The sequence below is a fragment of the Pezoporus occidentalis genome, unplaced genomic scaffold, assembly GCF_034315485.1.
Source record: "Pezoporus occidentalis ecotype Australia unplaced genomic scaffold, CSIRO_AGI_Poc_V1 ctg254, whole genome shotgun sequence".
Lineage (NCBI taxonomy): Eukaryota > Metazoa > Chordata > Aves > Psittaciformes > Psittacidae > Pezoporus > Pezoporus occidentalis.
In genome coordinates this window covers 587,363-606,143 of record NW_026914437.1, presented here as the reverse complement: position 1 = coordinate 606,143, position 18,781 = coordinate 587,363, and the positions used below count along the sequence as shown (strand labels likewise).

At 39.7% G+C, this 18,781-nt stretch overlaps 1 protein-coding gene and 1 long non-coding RNA gene across 5 annotated transcripts in view; one reads left to right on the top strand and one right to left on the bottom strand.

Moving 5' to 3' along the window:
- Window positions 1–18,781, bottom strand: part of LOC134166180 (uncharacterized) — a 196,422-nt gene that overhangs the window by 94,197 nt on the left and 83,444 nt on the right. The window lies entirely within an intron of this gene.
- The window catches only part of CA10 (carbonic anhydrase 10), a 192,206-nt gene that overhangs the window by 161,811 nt on the left and 11,614 nt on the right, over window positions 1–18,781 (top strand). For both annotated transcript variants that reach the window (XM_062623580.1, XM_062623579.1), the window contains one exon: window positions 16,343–16,438. In XM_062623580.1, coding sequence (XP_062479564.1) covers window positions 16,343–16,438 — 96 coding nt within the window. The remainder of the gene's footprint in view (window positions 1–16,342; window positions 16,439–18,781) is intronic.

Here is an 18,781-nt window from a genome sequence, read left to right as displayed (position 1 = left end):
TGTTCCAACAGTTCCATGTCCTTTTTATGTTGAGGACACCAGAACTGCACACAATGCTCCAGGTGAGGTTCTCCCTTTTACAGTCTGCTGTACCCACAAACAAAACGCACAGGAAAACCAATCGATTAGTGTAAGGTAAGGTAGAGTGATGAAGACACCTCCAGACTCTTGGCTAAATCACAAGACAAACTGGCAGGAAATCAGGGAGGTTTCTGATAACGTCTGCTCGTGTTTCAGCAACATTTCTTTGCAGTCATGTTCCCTCCACGAGGTACTTTGGTTTTGACACGTAAGCATTTTCCTAGCAAAACCCTGTTTCAGCAAAAAAAAAAAACAAACCATCCCTACTAGTTCTGCTTATGATTAGTGTAAGGCCCTGTTCTGTGTAAAGCCCAAGGGTGTGTTCAGTTAAGAGGATTTTCACTGTTTGATGTGTAGCTCAGAGCCTCCCTATCTACTGTTCCAAGTCACAAAAGGTACACTAGAGGAGCTGTGCTTCCTCCTAACTGGTAGAGCTATTCCCTGGGGTAGTTAATTAGCAGGCGGGGGAGAAACACCCTTATTATTGCAGATTCTAATGAATGCCTGTTTCATTCTCATAGGATTTTCTTTCAGAAATCGAGGAAAATGATGAAAGGAAAAATGGCAGGGAAAAAAAAAATAAAACTTAAAGATTCAGTATCTGAAGTTCCTGTGGCCTGTTTGAAGATATGAACCTGCTTTTTGGATATGCTCAACACTGGCGATAAATACCTCAAAGAAAGTTGGATATCTTTTGTTAGCATTCTGAGTTTCCTGGCAGCACATTTGGGGTCTACCCCCCAGTCTCATAATACATTAACAGCCCTGTTGATATAAGTGAAACCATGGGCATGCCTACAAATGTAAAATAAGGTGGGATGTGTGTTCACGGTGCAGTTGTTACTGTCAGAAGCACAGTACAGCAGGTCACAGCACAAGGAAAGGAGGATGCAATCCTTAGGGTTCAAAATCTTTAAATCCATCTGAATTTAAAAAGTTCTGGCTGCACTGTGATCTTATATAGGAATTTCACATTCATTTTTATTTGATATATATAAAGTATTACGAAATAAAGTATCTTGAAATCGCTAATACTGTAGGAATTATAAAGTGATTAGAGTGAAAACAGAGTGTTTTAAAAGCCCCAGTCTTCTTTAGTAGCACCCAAAACCACATCAGTTTGTGAATGCCATCCATCTTTCAAATGATCTTGTAAACTCATTGATATTTGGTTGGGATCATCAGACAATCTTTGGGCAGCTTGAAGCAGATCGATTTCACCTGTGCACTGCTAGATTGTATGCCTTATTTTGTGCTCTGAAAGTGGCAGCTTATAACTCAAAGTGAACAACCGTTATTAAATTTAAAGATGCACATCATTTAAAATAAAAACTGAAAAAAGGGAATTCTGGACACCCAACAGAATTACTGAGCTGTCCTCTCAGCTGAAAATCTGCCCTTTAGTGATTGTGAAAAGGAAAATAAAAGTGTAATAAAGAGCTGGAAGAGACCATCTGTCTCCTTTTAGACCATTGTTTTGTTTAGAGTTGAGCCTGAACCAAAAGCCTAATTCAGACATGGCCAGTGTTTGGAAGCGGTCGCATCATCCCCTCACTGCTGATAGCTGCTCACAACAGACACTAATGACAGCCCTTTTTGTCAAATGCTTTACAGTCATTAACACGTTCCCCATTAACTATCAATTACCTCGAAGTATAATTATGTTGCTGGTTTTACAGATGGGTAGACTGAGACAGAGAGGCCGAGTCAATGAGGACAGCAGTGAAGACCAGAACATGAGATTTCATGGTGATTTCAAAGTCACGGAGATCTTGGTATCTCAAATAGGCTGGTTTTGTCATTGTTGTTTCTAAAGCGACGCTTAATCACCCCAGTACACACTGCACTGTGCAGGCTGCAATATCCAACTATAATAAAGGACAATCATGACTTTCCCATCATACACACACAATATTCTGCCACCCAGAAAATCTTTTATCAGCTATACCTGAACCTGTCTCTCTCACCAACAACCTTTTAAAGTTCCAAACTTCTAATGTAAATACAGCAAGAGAGGCAGATAAAAACAATACTGAAGAGAGAGGACTGTAGTATAATAAATACACCAAGCTAAATAAATCTGGAAGTACTTTCTTCTAAATTGCAGTAGGGCTGTAAGCATTGACAAGATTAAAAGTCAATGAAGCAGTGAAAATAATTTACAAGATGTATCCTCAAAGTTCATGGAATGTCGATATGGTAAATATCTTTAAATGTCTCTAAATACAAAGCAATTTTTCTTGGGATGTATAGGCTCAGATTTATTGAGCCATTAAATTATTTTGACAGTCCTCAAACTTTGAGATGTTGATTGATTCTAATCAGTAGATTTGTAGCTGAATCACTGTTTGTCAAATTGCTGTTAATGAAGCAAATAAAGCAAATTTTCCTTAACATGCACACATTTCTTTTGTATACGTTCGTACACCATTCATCTGCGTATAAAGCAGAGCCTTACCAATTTCTGCAACACAAACTGCACTATGGTAACAGCAAAGCAACCTAGGCTGCTTTTGCAATTTTAATTTAGAATGGAAATCTAATTTACAGCAGTGGCACTGTGTAAAAATAAGAAATCCATCTCTGGCTGCGTGAACACCTCCAGCTGCAGACAGTAAAACTGCTGCCAATAACTTGAGAAAGAGCAGCATGGCCTTTGGAAGCTGAAGTCTGACCTGCTGCAGTGCATCAGCTTTCAAGTTTCTGGGCCAGCTATTCTGGAGTGGTCAGCCCAGCACGAGCTACGCTATAGATAAATATATCTGTATATGTATATGTAGAGATACGAGATAAAATCAGCAGCAATTCTGAGCTGTTTTGAATCTATCATCCACTATTAATAGTTGGCTAGGCGAAAAACACTTCCTTGCTTAAGAGGCTGTCTTCAGCATTTTGATTCATGGGAAATTTTCCTCCTCCTATTCTGAAGCAATGCGAGCAGCTCGTGCTTTGGTAGATTGTACTGGGAAATTGCTAAAGGCTTTTTTGCTTTAATTGTTGCTGGTAGTTTTACCCTTCTCCCGATTTGTTATTAACAGCGGAGGAAGCAGAAGGAAACGGGTGCCTGAGTTGCTGGTTGCCCCTGTCTTTGGTCTGTTTGGCTCATTGGCTGCAGATGAGTGTGTTGTGGCAGCAGCATCCTCATTCTTACCTTTGTTTGCTCTAAAGTTTTGTCTGTACTGAGATTAGAGCTTGGTTTTGTAATATGGATGGACCTGTATTGTCAGAAGTACCATGTTGAAACAGAATTCCTGGAAAATACAAGCTGATACTGCAGAATCTTCAGCAATTGAGCAGTTCAATAGGATCACTATTGTCTCATCTACTCTGCAACAGTGACCTGTAATTGAATCAAAGGGACCACAGTATTTTATCTGGGCCTTTTTAAATAGTCGGAATTACATTGTCAAAGTAGATCTATTTTTATCCATTATGAAACTGGGTTTTCACCAGACTTTCAGCTGGCTGAGAACAGTGTAAGTGTGATGGGGGAATAAAATTGCAGAGAGCTGTGACCAAGCTACTGCTGACCTTCTAGGCCTGCATCATAACTTGTCCCCCTGATGTCAGGAGAATTTGTGGCGGTTGCCAGATGCCAGGCCCACCTCCACGGTGTTCCTCTACTACCGAGTACAGAATGCTTCACTTGTAAAATACAGCAGGAGCATAAAAGATGCTAAAAAGTAACATCTCTTCTGTTGTTCCTTGCTAAAAACTTAGAACTTGTAGCCAAGACAATCAGGATATCAAATCATTAATCAGAAGTACATTACTTTCACATCACTGCTCAGAGTATGAGCAGACTTAGCATGTGCCTGTTCTCCCAGCTATGTTCTATGTTAAAGGGAGTTCTTGCATTGCCCCTTTTTTGTACAGCCTATGTCCTTTGTAGTGCTTCAGATAATACAGAATAAACTTTGCTAAAAAATTGCAGAACACGCTCCAAAGGTCAGAAATGGGAACAGAAAGGCAGGTTGTGCATCCATGAGGTTTGCTTGCCCATACAGTCTTTTTTTGTCTCCCTTTCTACTTTCTCATCTGATTAGCCACAAGGAGAGATCAAACAGGGTGAATCAAACAAGTAATTCAGAAGGTTGTGGAGGTTTTCTTCAGCCACAGCATCAATGCAGCTGAATTGCAGCATCACTCTGTACATTTAAGCTGTACATTAATGTTGCGCTCCTTGTATGATAAAAGGCTATAGAATATTTTTTTTTAAACACTGTTGAGTTAATGCAGCATTTGGGATCTTTTGCATTTCTAAAATGTGGTGATTCTAATTACAGAACATCAAAGCTAAAAAAAGCAATGCTAAGATGCAGTTTGGCAGCACAAAGAAAAGGGCAGAGCACCTGAACTGATCTTTCTGTGCCTTCAGAAACACTTGCAAGAGCAACCTGTGACATCCTCAGAGCAATGTAGACAGCAGAGTAGCAGCGCTGCCCTTTCCCACTCTGATGGCCTTGGAAAAGCAGCAGAAATATATTCGCTAACCTCTGAACACCACTGCGAAAGGAAGCTAGGGTCTATTTAAGGACCATTTTGCTTCTCTGAAATGTGCAATGAGGAATGTCACAGCTGGGTAGCAGTGGTAGCATGAGAGGAATGACAAACTCTAAGTGACAGGAAAAAACAGGACAGAAAAGGACAGGGGAGAGGTTTGATGTCCATAAAAGCAGGGGAATATATGGCTTGGAATACGGGCAAGGAAAAAGTCATGTCTTGGGTAGTGCAGCCATCAGTATAGGACAGTCTGAAAATGAGCATGGCTCCAAAGGAAACTGGGCCATGCTGGGCACATTCACCCTCTAGCATGGCTTTTATTTCATCTTTTCATCTCCTAGCAGTAACCAAAGTTGACAGGGGCTACTGGAGCAGAATTTCAGTCTATTAAATGAAGGTGGGTATCCTCAGTTCTGCACAGAAATACAGACTGAGTTGATAAACCAGCTGAGTTCAGCTGAAATTACAGGGGCAAAAGCAGATAAATTGAAATTTGGACTGGAGCACAAGAGCCAAGAGCAACTCTATATTGTGGTTGAGAGATGTAATGCCCTGAAGTACTAACAGAGGTATTTTTACATCTCATCCTGAGGGCCCTACGTATTTTTTTTTTTTTCCCCTGAATATGTCCTAAAAATCCCAACCTTGATGTTCAAACTCACAATTATTTTGAGCAAACCTATTTCCCTGGTGAGTTGCCCTCTTTTCTTCTGCAGCAAATTTCTTCTATTTGACTCCCAGTACTGCACAGACTGATTTATTAGAGAGGCTGCATTTCTTTCCCCCCTTCTGGAAAGTGTCAGTTTCTGCACAAGATCAAATAACATCCTGCGCTTTAGTATTGACTAATTTTAATTATTAAAACCTTTCTCCCAGGAAAAACTCTTGATGCTGTTTCCAGCAAATTTTAATGGAATTCAGGAACTTCTTTTCTTGAGGAGATCAGGAAACACTGGAGACAGAGTTCTCACTTTAAACCGAGCTCACAGTTCAATCAATTGTTTTTTATAAGTAGGAGGAACTAGTTTTTTCCTTTACCTTGTGTCTATCTATGTGTATCCTTTTAAAGTTGCAAAAATGGGTTTGCAAATTACATACTATTACTCCAGCTTCTGCAACCCTGTTGTTGCAAAAGCTGGAGTAATAGAAGCACGTAATTTGGTATGCAGTAAAACTTAATCATATCTATATTTAAATGAACTGTAAAGCTAAACACATCCTTTGCATATATACTACACTTATTAAAATCAGAAATCGATCATTTATTACATGTCATTTTAGTGATATACAGTCCCCATTGCTATAGTTTTATATGGGGTCCTTTCCTTGCAACAGCCTCACGCACTGGTATTGTTCAAGCGTCAATGAAAGCAAATAATAGCTACATTTGTATTAGAATTTCTCACATTTAAGCTCTCAGGTTTTCGCATCATTGACAAATAATTAGGTGTTCTAGCAAGGTAATAGGATAATTACAGTGTTGCTCCATAACTCAACATCTACAGACAGCTCTATCTGCATTTAAAGTGTAATGCAACTTTGCCTACAGACACAAACCAGCAGATCTTACCACAACAATAAATTGTTTACTGCAGTATAATGATATCAAATACATGCTTAGTGGTGTAAGCTTGACAGAGTAATAACGTAATATGTACAGTCAACATTATCTACAATTAGGCGCCTACTTTGGTTGAAGTGTTCTTAACATTACGGTTCAAAGAGCTGGGTTTTTATCTGCTGTAATTTTCAGCTCCATTTCATCTGTGCACTAAGAGAAAGGTTCCCTTTTGCTGTGCAAGAGCAATTCCACAGGATAATGTACGTAACGTAGAAATTAAATAAAAGAAGACAGATAACTGCAGAAACTACAGCTGGTCAAATTCATAAAGAGTAATTTCATGGGGGGAAAATAAGACAAAACCCAGAGGAGACAATGCTTGTATGAAACGGTCTTTCCCTGCACATCTAACAAAGGGCAATACCATTCCAGTCACTGTGCACCAGCATTCATAAATACTTGTGTGATTTCATGAGATTCACATGAATTCGAATCTAACCACAGTATTAGCCTAGCACTGCAGTCATACTGTGAGCATGCAGGTCCCCAAGCGCACAGGGAAAGCAGGACCCATGACTGACTCTTTAAAACCACCCTCCCAAGAATGCCTGGGCAGGTGGAGCGGCTGCTATTGGGGATGAGAGAGGGGCCCAAGGCACTACAGGCTCTCTGCCTCCCCTCCTCACCTATAACCAATAGTGTCACTGAAGGAAATGGTGCTGTGATGAGAAAGTTGAAAGACAGAGGTTGCAAAGCTGCAGCTGCCTCTTTCACAGTCCCTCACTTCATTCAGATGTTAATCCCCATGGAAGTGGTGCTGCAGATCCCCAGTTAGTGTTCTAGAGGTCTATACCTCTTCCAGTAGGAACTGGAAGCAGCAAGAAATAAGTAGTATGTGGTATTTGCATGGCAGCCAGAAATATTCTGAAGGCCAGACCCTTTGCCAGTGAGAATAAGGAGCTGCTTTCACAGCCTGACTGAGGTCAGGCTTTCTGCCAGCAGGAAAGAGTTTACTACATGAACAAAACAAGTTCCAAAGACTTTCATTTGGATCGTGACCCAAATTCACATTTTCTGATTGTGGGAAGTCAACAGACTAAAGATTTTTTCAAGCTCCAGCATTTTGGAGCACGGCACATTCCCTGGATTTCTTTCATTAAGGGAAAATATCCATTTGGCATTTCAGGTATTTCCACACTACTGTTTTCAACATTTCGGCTACGTAAATTAACCTGCAAATGAATACTGTCTATGTTTTCTAGTAGGAAAAAAAGGCTTTGACTTCCATTGCCTGATGTAGAAAGACTGCTGATGAAAACTGCAAGTGTGGCTTCACTACTGCCCCTTTCACCACCATCACGTCCAAGAGGCTGCTGTCGCTTCACTCACCAGCCTTTCCAATGAAGAGCTGAATTACCAGTTAAAAGATTTCAGATTCCTATCATGTCAGATGAGCATGAACATTCCCACACAGCATCTCCAAAGCACTCTGTGCTCAGAACCTCCTTTCCGCAAACCTCAAATCACATTAGGCAGATCTGCTCCTAATGTTAGAGGTGATGCACCATAGCTTCACCTTCTGTTCAGTCATCCCTCTAATTCCTAATGGAAGCCCTATTTGATTTTTACAGTGAGGCTGCATAAATGATTTTCTTCATCTTTTGTCAATTTAATTTTCACATCTTACTACTCAAACAGCCCACAAGAGACATGGCAGGTACCGCATTTCTGATGGAGTTGCAATTGGTTTTCATTATTTTTCACTGCCCTTCTCTTATTGACATAAACTCTTGACTAAAAGTGTATTCACAAAGGTACTCTCAGCTCTACTTCCTGATGTTTAGATTGGATTTTCAGATGGTTTCTTGCTTCTAAGAATTTATATTCTACAGACAGGACAAACTGTAAAGCAGAGGTCATTGATGTTAGGTAGTCTGCACAACAATTACCAGTGAGTTAGGAAAAGGTTGCTACTGTGCTGAAATATGTAATTAGAAAGTTTCTGAAGCAAGTGGAATAAGAGGAGTTCTTTTCTTGTCTGTACGAAGCCAAGACGCTTATTTGTTGTGGATGTAGGGAAGCAGAATTGAGGGATGGTATAAAACAGGGAATTGCAGAAGATACCTTTAACAAAGAGAACCATTGTTAATCCTTGGAGTTCAACCAACTGTGGTGTAATTACGGCTACTGGAAAGGCTTCTGTGATCATCTCCTGTGTGAGTGACACCAATCAGCGCTGGTGTGGCTGTGCTGAACTGATTTTACCGTGTGGCACTTTTCAGGGCCCTTTACAAGGTACCCAGATGAATGCATCCTTATGATAAACAGATGCTCTCTGTGTAATTTCATGCCCTTTCAATATATGCTGTACTCATTTGTTGAGTAGTGTCTGCTAATATCTGACTTTATTTCACCAAATCTGTAGATAGAGCTGAAGGGCTTCCTTTATAAAAAATAACTGGCTTAGTTACGACTTGTGAGTGTCACTTATCTTTCCTACTGAGTGTAACGTCATTCAGTTCAGTTAGAAACAAGATCATTTTATATTTGCCTGCCTTAAGCTGCAGTATCTTATATTCTTAGATAATTCCAGTCCTCTTGGTTTGTGCTTGTTATTTCTCAACTTCAAACTTAGCTTTTAAACTACAAACATGAAACTCTCTTACCCAATTTACACAAACAAAAAGGCAGTTGTATTTCTCATCACTTTAAAAGAAGCTTCCAGGATATTCTTGAGCCCAAAAAAATAAAAACTCCAAATAAAACCCTCCTTACTTTCTTTGTGCAGGGTAGATCTGTGCCTTCCTTCCTCAGTCTCTGCACCTTAAACAGGAAATCCTGGTCACCATTTTTTTCCTACTATATTATAAAATGAGGACAAAAGGGGTGAGGCCTAAGTCAACAACTAGATTTCCACTAGCCCAAATTCTATTAGCATTTTCCCCTCATTCTTTTATTCATCAGTCTGTGATATTTCTCTGTCTGCTCTTGCCCAACATGCCCACCCTTTGAACAGAAACGTAGCTACAGATGGCACTTTGGCAAGGTAGACTGAGAGCTCTAGTGGCATCACATGTTGTTAGAGAAGGCTTGAACTGCTAATGCATCCCTGTCACACTGTTCAGTGACCTTGCACGTGTGTCCTTTTCACTCAATATCTCAGGGTAAGACAGTGAACAATAACACTAGCGTCAATGGCTACTTCCACCACACTTTTTTTGACATGTAGGAACAATTTTCTGCTGCTTTCTGGACTGACTGCTGAAGAAATACAGAATTCTCCCAGAAATTCACAGCACCATTATATAACTGAATCTCCCAAATGGAGCATTTATACTGAATTCATCATCGTGGTGTCTGAGCATCTGTTGTATTTAAAATGAGAAAACAATTTGAATGTAGTGTTTAGTCAGAAAATCCTGCACAAAGCCAGAGATAGGCTCATTTAATAGCTGTTTTTCCTACATTGCCCCTCTTCTCTCTTAAGATGTAACTCTTGTAGATGATGGATCGGGTCAGTGCCAAATTGTAGGTCACAATGAAATTTTGCATCAGCCAAGGCAAAATCAACATTAAACATTTAAGTATAAGATTTCATTTTGATCCTCACACAAAGTGAATTGCAGAACTGTTTCATTTATTTATGTTCACCCAGCTCTTGCGCATCTGCTAACAGTGAATGACAAGAGTGGTTGACTGGCAGGTCAGCCAAAAATACACCCCGTGTTTAGGGTAATTGGCAGTGGAATGCTTCCACAATGACTGCCCTGTCAAAAACTCTCCTCAAGTCACACAGCGATCAGCATCAGGCGCATCTGTGTACCTCTGGGGCTCAATTTGGGTTTTTCCTTCATTGTGTTTCCTACTATCTGGAAGAAAGTACAAATGATTGTGACACTTGCAACAGTTCCAGCAGCATTTGGATGGCAGGAATCCGTCACCCTTCACATTTATTTCTTCTGCCTATCATTTACTTTACTTTTTGGTGTTAGCACAGAGGTGAAAATTCCTAATATCAAATTCTGAGCCATGCACAGCCCATCTGACCTCTGAAGTAATTTGTTCTTCCTGTAGTCCCGTGGATTCTTAGAAGAAACGTCAAGTTTTAAATATTGTCTGAGATTACCCCTTTTCCTACTTGCAAATGAATTAAAGACTTATAGAGGAAATGAGAAGATGCAGAAATATTCAGAAGAAATACTCTAAAATCTGCACTTCATTCAGATCATATTTTCTAGCTGCAACAGCTGCATATAAACAAGTAATAAGTGTGTTTTCCTCTGTTAGTAGCCTCACCAGTGTAAGATACCAGGTCAGAAGCCAAAATGTCTGTTTCTGTCCTGCATCCGATCGGATCCTCACCATCTCTCTTCAAAGTACTGTTAAACACTCTGAGTATCTTAGAACAGATGCCCTAGAAAGCTTAAGACTCTCACCTTTTGCTTATATATCTGCATCTAGAGATAACTACTTTAAACTTCAAGAGTCCATAATAAATGCTCAAAGTACCAGAGTGCTAACTACATACCAGGGAACCCTGGCTAGAGCAGTCTGTTGAACATCAGTTGTTGAACAGAGGTATTGCCAGTTAGTTCTTATTACCAGCTCATGTAATGATGTGTTAGACACCATTTGCAGTTTAAGTGCTAATTCCTAGCTTAACTTTTTTTTCTAGTAAAGTAGATTTTGCAGCCAAGCACAGTTAACCCTTGATTGCATTTCCACGTCACTGCATGATGCACTACTGCATTTCTCTGCATCATTTTATAGAGCTGTCTACTCAGAAACAGCAGAAAACTGAGCTCCTTGCTTGCACTCTTAGTCTTAAGTAAAAAAGAATTGCAACCTTTTTTATTTACCTTGGATACAATTGCTGGTGTATTGCTGTAAATGGGGTGACAGGCGTTTCTATTAACCACTTTTTTACAGGCATTTCTTTGATCACAAAATAACTGTGAACAGCAGTAAAAAAACCCCCAAGAAACAACATACCACATTTGTCAGCAACAGCCCAAAGAACATCAGATTTAATAGAGAGAACCTCAGAGAGAGAGAGACAAAATCATTTCAAACAAATGGGGTTTGCATTTCTCCTTTGTTATATTGAAGTTAATCTTTTTAACTGATTTTAGTATGAAAGCCGTAGTAGTTTGCTGAAATGCCAAGTAAACTGCTGGAAGGGTAGATTGCCACGCAAAATTTATTTTACCAATTTGCCAACAACATGAGAGTACCTCAGTGCTGTGGGCATATACCTAAAAAACAACAGACAGGTACATCTGTGGATTAATTCATAAGGATGTGGGTAATACCACCCTGGCAGAGCCTAACATTTCATGGCAGAGGACCCTGTTCATAACAAAATGGTGGTTTCGTTTTCCAAAGACAGTTACTGTGAATCCTAATTTCCATCTTAAACAGCATCTTGTGAGCCCACTACCAGCTCGGTTCTCCAGCTGTTACGTTGAGCGGGCTCACAAAGCGAAAGAGACAGAGAAGTGGACCACAGAGTTGAAGTCATTACCGTGCCTGACTTGTAATGACTTGTGCCTTGAGCAGGAGTATCCTTGCACATGGGTGAGTGTGTGTGTCTGGTCATGGTAAGAATTCAGAGAAGACAACATCCAGCTTCAAATCCTCACCAATTATGAAAAAGCCGCAGTTGACTTTTTTCTTTCGTGAATAGTCAATGTGATATTTAGGCCTGTTTTTAAGAAACACAGCATAAAAATGCTTCATTATTTGCCAAAGATTGAGAAGTTTCCACCACATCATTGCCAGGTATTGGTCTAATGAAACAAGACAGCTGAGGACCACAGGTCCTGAGGAGCCTGGTGCATGCTCTCACAGGTGATGCCGTATCTCCACATGAAGCAGGAGGTATGTTTCATTTCACTTAAGACAAGCCTAAAAACATTTCTGTCAGCCACACAAATCACACATCCTAGAACCAGGAGACACCTTAAAAAACAAATCCTTGCTTTCCCCAAGTGAGGAGCTCAGATCTCATTCCTGTTCATATCCGCAAAATTAATACCACAAATAAATCTTTGATGATATGGCGTTATTGCTCTTTACAAAAGATCTCTAAGAGCAAGTATATTTTAACTGGAATATCAACTGTTGCTATGAATGGGTTTTAACTCATTCAAATTCTGCTCCTCGCTGGACACCTGCCATGCAGAAATTACGTTCCTTTTGCTGTTGTTATTAAACTTTGGATAAACAAAAATGTATAATTTTTTCCCTTAATGAGATCTCAGCTGTTTTTTACCAAGACTGTGAATCAAAACAAACATTTAACCTGTCTTCTTGAGCAATTTCATTTGCTTTTGTTCCCTGCTGTGCTAGAAGCATGCGTTGTGCCTGCTCTCAATCGGGTATCCCAACAGTTTATCAAGCAGCACAGCATAATACAAATATTATAGTTACAGATTAGCTGTTCTCTGCTGCCGTTCACTTTGTGGTTTAGATCCCTTGTCATTTACAAATCAAAATGTTTATGCACTCAATTAGAACACTTGCAAGTGAGAATAAAGGGTATGTCATTACCCCCAAGAGAACTATGGAAACATTTGTTTGTAAAGCACTGTGTTGTTCTGTATTCCCTCAGTTTCACGTTGCTCCATGTCTCACTGCAGCAGAACATCTCACGGTGATCTAACTTTGATAAAAGGGTTATGCCACGCACAAGATGAGCACTCTGTAATTCACACAATGCCTTTCTCCAAGTTAAAAAAATTGCTAGCAGATTGCTCAAAAACAGTCCCTGGAATTTTTGGCACCTACAACTCTCAACACAGCAAACTGCCTCCTTTTGCTTAGCCAAAGAGCCTTGGGCAAATGCCACACCAAAGATATCCTGCAGCTAGTTCTGCCCAAAGGTGCACATTTCCCCTCGGTGAAGGATCAAGCGAAACAGCAAAATGCATTGCGGAGAAAAACCAGAACAAATGAGACGCGTACAGGGCTGAACGCTAGGAAATTACAGGCAAAGAACAGGTTATTACCATTATGGACACACATGCATGTATGCTGGGAAAGGGAGTTGGATGGTTTCCACACAGTGCCCAAAACATGAGCCATAACATCAGCCTATCTATATTACGTTGCCCCAAAGACACAGTCAGACAAGCTGAGAGGAGTGTGCTCAGCAAACCACCCCAATGTCCTGTCATCGGTTCCTGCTGACATTCCCAACATCACCAGTCTCATGTGTCTAAAAAGTGCTGCATCCGCTCCTGGTCCAATACGTGTTCTTGGGTGATGGCACAAGGGCACATTCTGGTTTTTCGTCAGCTAAAAGGGAGTAATTAATCTTAATTCTCTTCTCCTCCCTGAAAACAGAACTTCTATAGCTTGAGGAAAACAAAGAGCAATCAGTTGTTCTGTGGCAAATTAATCTTAAAGGGGGAATCTTCCAAAGAAAATCAATGGTTTATAACAAGATTCTGTATTGTGTTTGAGCCCTGAAACTAGAATCGAAGGGTACTTTCAGCATTGCAAGTTGGCTCTTGTTCTGCTTCGGTTTTAATACAGTGGCATTGTTTGAAAAAGTGAGTTTTTCACTTGTGAGCCGTTCTAGTTGAGCGTGGCTTCACCTTCATGGAAGACTGCAGTAGTATTTAATACAGACTGTAAGATGACAGGTATTTGAGCCAACTTTAAAGAAGTTATTCTCAAAAGAAGGAATTTCATAGGGATTTGTATTTTTTATCCTGTGTGTAATATTCTATATCTAAGACATCTTTATTCATTTGTACCTTTCTAAATTAGTCTGTTCCATATGAGAAACTTTGAATATGATGCCTCCCTACATAATCAACCTTTAAAAAAAAATAAAACCCCATAAAATTTAACCATGGTGCCATGGAAACAGCTTTAAAATTAATTTGGGTGCAGGGAGGAAGGATACAACACAGAGAAAGTGACAGGTTTCAGAAGGAAAAATGTCTGTCTGGATCGTTACCCGTTCCTGCACTAGATATTTCGGTTTATGAGATCATCTAAATTAACCTAATTCATTGTTAGTGTGGGACTTTGCACAACAGGAATTCTGGTCTGGAGCAGATTTCATCTCTTACTTCCTTGCTAATTCACAAGTTTGTTTGGCTGCAGAGAGAACAGTTGTACATAAAAATACATTACTAAGCCTAAAAACTGCACCTAATGCACAGTCCCCACAACCACGATGTTATCAAAGTTCAGTAATACCACAGAGCGATGACTCATGAGCCTATAACCTCTCTGTGCTGTGGAATAAATGCTCTCATTAATTCTGTACAAGACCTTTAGAAAACATGCTGCATTCATGCTGCCTCCTCGCTGTCAGAATTTAGTAGATGACTTCATTGGCTGCTTTGACATTTTTACTTTTCCGTTCCAGTTTGGTTTGTTTGCTTGCCTTAAAAAGTGCCTACGGTGTGAACTGTAACAGGGACAAGCAGTAGTTTCAGTCCAGACAGGACAAAAGTAACTGAAATGAACACATTATAGCAATAATTTTGACCCTTAACTCATTTATTTTGGTCTGTGAGCATAGTAAAGCTATGTGCCAACGATCTTCTAATCTTACTGATGCAAATACCCTCTTTCCTTTCTGAATTTCCACTACTCCTTTTTCTCGTCAATGTCCAAGCACTAAAACAGCATTGCTTGGGTATTTGGGAGGTGGAGGGAGGCCAGTGCGTGATGGATTTTCATATTAGGAAAGCTCGTAAGATCTGATTCCAAGTAATGCACTTGCAAGAAGAATCCATTTTGCAGTCAGGGCAGAGTGTAGGAAACAGAACTCTGAACACTCCCAGAGTTTGGACATGTCATTTCTCAACTTATCATAGACTGAGATAACAATGATGCAGTTTACACATAAACGGGGATACTGTTATAATTCAGAGCACTACTAGTGCACATGGTGGTGGTCATACATATATTTGGATGGCAAAGCAAGGCTTTGTCTTTGTAACTTGATCGTGTGCGGGAGGCCAGACAGGGAACTCATGGTTGCAGAAAAATCCTTGCAATTGTATTTCACTACTGAAGCACCAGACTTTGAATTTATCCAAAAGAGAAAGTCACCAGCGCAGGCACTGAACCCCATGTCAGTGGGGTTTGGGGTGGGTTTGGTTTCTTCCTGATTATAAACACAGAAAGCACTCTGTGATGAAAATCCTTACTGACTGCATTAGTCTGCAGCTATTTGTACGCTTAAAAAGACTACGAGATATAGATCAGCTTACTACTGATCTCATTCACAATATGCAAGTCCAGAGATTTCAGTGGACAGCCTTTAGATTCATGCCAGCACATGGAAGACACTCCTGGTTTTTAAATACAAACATCAGGCTGCTGCAATTCTGAGAAGTGCCTGAACAATGACCTTACTTTCCTAACTGACATCTGAAAACTAAGATATCTTGAGGCTAAATAAAGCTACTAGCCTTAGAAGCGTTTAACTGCCTCGCAAGTTTGTTAAAGTCATTCATCTTCAAAAAAGAGAGCTAGGAATTGTAACATAAATATAACAGTGTCCAGTGATCCCAGACAAATCAAGTACCACTGTTCTGGGCAAGAAATTTACACATGCTGGGAGAGAGATGAACTGTGCCTTTGTAATTTAAGAGTTCCAGCAACTCATAAAACTAAAAAGCAGAAGGAAAGCTGCAGGAGCTAAGGAGAACCTAGTTAGCAATAATACTGTAAGTGCCTAACTGTAGGAGCTTTTGCAACCGAGTTTGTAAAATGTGTAAGCAGTGAATATTAGTGTTTTGAATTCTGAGAGTGCTGGTTTGAACTGCTCCAAACCCATATCCCATGTGTTTCTTCAAATATGTTAACCCCTGACTCCTCTGTGTTTGGCTTGAGGCTGAAAAGTACAGATTACTTGATGCCCATGGCAAGTGCTGTTGCAACAGGGAAATGATGTCAACCCCTGCAGTGCAATTCATAACTCGATGTGGATAAATTCACTTACTGGCAATTTAGAAGAAAACACGCTGGTGCTGTGCCAGCTGGAGCCAGATGGTGACTGAAATTATTCAAATCATGCGTGCTGCAAACCTCTGAAAGACTGCAAAATATCCCAAGCATGGATGGGATCCTAATACAAACCAATTGGTGTATAGAGAGTATTTGCAAACAGCGTATGCTATGATTTGCTACTGTTTAATTGTAATCTTTCCTTTCCCTGTTTTCTAGGTTCAACTAATCCACTATAACCATGAGCTGTACACAAATGTCACAGAAGCTGCAAAGAGTCCTAATGGGTTGGTGGTAGTTTCCATATTTATGAAAGTAAGTGTTCAGTATTAGCAATACCTAATATACAGACAATAGACTTATTTTTCCATGAACTGTAAATCTAGGAGTTGGACTCCTCATTATCCTACAGCAATACCCAGAGGCTCTGATCTTGAATCCAGAGACACCATCATCCTAGGAACTGAACACATAATCTCTACTCCAAAGCATTTACAATGTAATGCGAGGAAAATGGAAAGGGATAAGGGAAGGGGTGGGGGGAATCCCTTACATCATAAACATCCATCTTAACACTTTAATGGCTATGACAAAAGCTACTGCTTTTGCAGATTTGGTATTTCTTCACGAAATGTTATTCATTCAGTTTAAAGTAAGTCTCTCCCAGTAGGCTGCGGCCCTGGGAAAGGGCATGTTTGAACACATGCTGATGTTTCAAGTGAGCAAACCAAGTTTTTTCTCAGAGTGTTATTTAAAGCATCTTAAACTATCAAAACTGAGAGAACATTAAAAGTCAATCTTTTACTATCTTCCATTTCACAGAGCTAGAAAGACCTGTGAATACTCTGTCATATTTTGGGTTCCATCCGGTTACATTCAAGTTGCATAATTAGGTCTATAAATTACAGTGATCTAGCACTAAACTCCACATCACAGTTTACTCAAACCTCCTTAGTGTTGTTGGAGAAACCTTTTTTCTCATTTTGTATGAAGAATGCGTTTCCCCCCCAAAATGGTGTCATATTCTGCCATTATGTGTCTTTCATCACTCTAAAAAAGCACATATTTCCCAATACATACTTCATGCTGAAATAGCTTTCATCAGACTTTATGCAGTGGATATCTCTCAGTTCCCTTTAGGACTCCTCAATCCCATTTTATAAACTTCCTGACAAAGCATTAACTTCAGAATTAAAATATGCGTTTCACAGAGCATATTGAATAATTAGATATAAAAGGGCAATTTTCATGCAGATCTAATATTGAAGAAAGATATTTAGGCTAGCTTTTTTCATTCAAAATATAGTGTATTACATCCCAACGATCTCACTTGAATTTGCACAAAAGGATACAATTGAAACAAGCCCTCAAAGTGCCCAGCAGGCCAATTATGTCTAAATAACACATTGCTCGTGTGCTTGCTGACTTACACACCTCCTGCAACAAGCCACAGGATTTAGTATCCGCTTCACTACATCTTTCTCTAGGCCTTCTCATCTAAGCATGTAAAGGTGTGTGGTATTTTAAATGTCCAGAGTAGTTCAAAAACCTCTAAGAGGAGAAGTAACTATCTGAATTTCCATAAAATGCAACCTGAACACAGTTTTCCTGAAGGCTCCCTGTCAAACAGAGCTGCATCACAGCTTCTCCAATAGCCCACTTATTTTCCTAAACCTTTATTAAACTTTCTGTGAAGTTTTCCATTTTCAAAATCAATTTATTTCTTTATAGATAAATGCTGGATGTGTAACAGCAGCATCTGGTGTCTCAGGAAAAAAAACACAGAATATTTGAAAGATAAGTGGGATGGTTGAAGGCACAGTTATTAAAATGCCTCCATAGCAACATGTGACACCGATTTGTTTCTACACAATAATAATTTTGCCATTTGCAGTGCAGTAAAATCTCTTGTTAAATTACTGTTAATAATCAACAATGATTTTTTGATACAGTACATACAACCCCCAAAAAACCCCAAAGCCACAATACAACAACAGTGCCCCTAAGGCCTCTATCGTTTTCCCCTCTAAGTCCTCTTTAGGTATGGTATGTTTGATGTAGACTGGACATTTTCTGTGTCTGTATATGTGTATGTACACATATTTGTAAGCACATGTGGGTGAAATTTAGGGATTTCATACCTGTATAGAAAACAAAGAGAAGACAGCTTTTATTTGCAACTTCAATAGCCTGCTGCAAGGAAAGTAGATTTCTCAATAAAGAGAGGAATAATCAAATACTACATGAAAATCCTGCCTAGTAATATTAAACCACCTGCAAATCCCAAAGCTGTTGGGGAATAAACCTGTACACAAGTTTGTGTTCAAGCATTGAGTTATATTCATTCTGTATGCAAGTACTCACGCTTGTATTCAGGCATTGAGTTACATTCATCCTGTGTACAAGTACTCACACTTGTATTCAGGCATTGAGTTACATTCATCCTGTTCTCTCATCCCTGAAGGGGGTTTTTTACTTATTTTTAGTACCAACTTCCTAACAAGTTTGGTTACAAAAATATCCAAGTAATTATTTCCTCTTCCCACAGCAGTGCAAAAAAAAGAAAGTTTGGAGGAACGTCAGGAGAAAGAGAATGAGAGAGTGTGTGCATGCACATGAAACAGCTACGCTTCCAAAAGGGAAATGGTTGTGAACAGG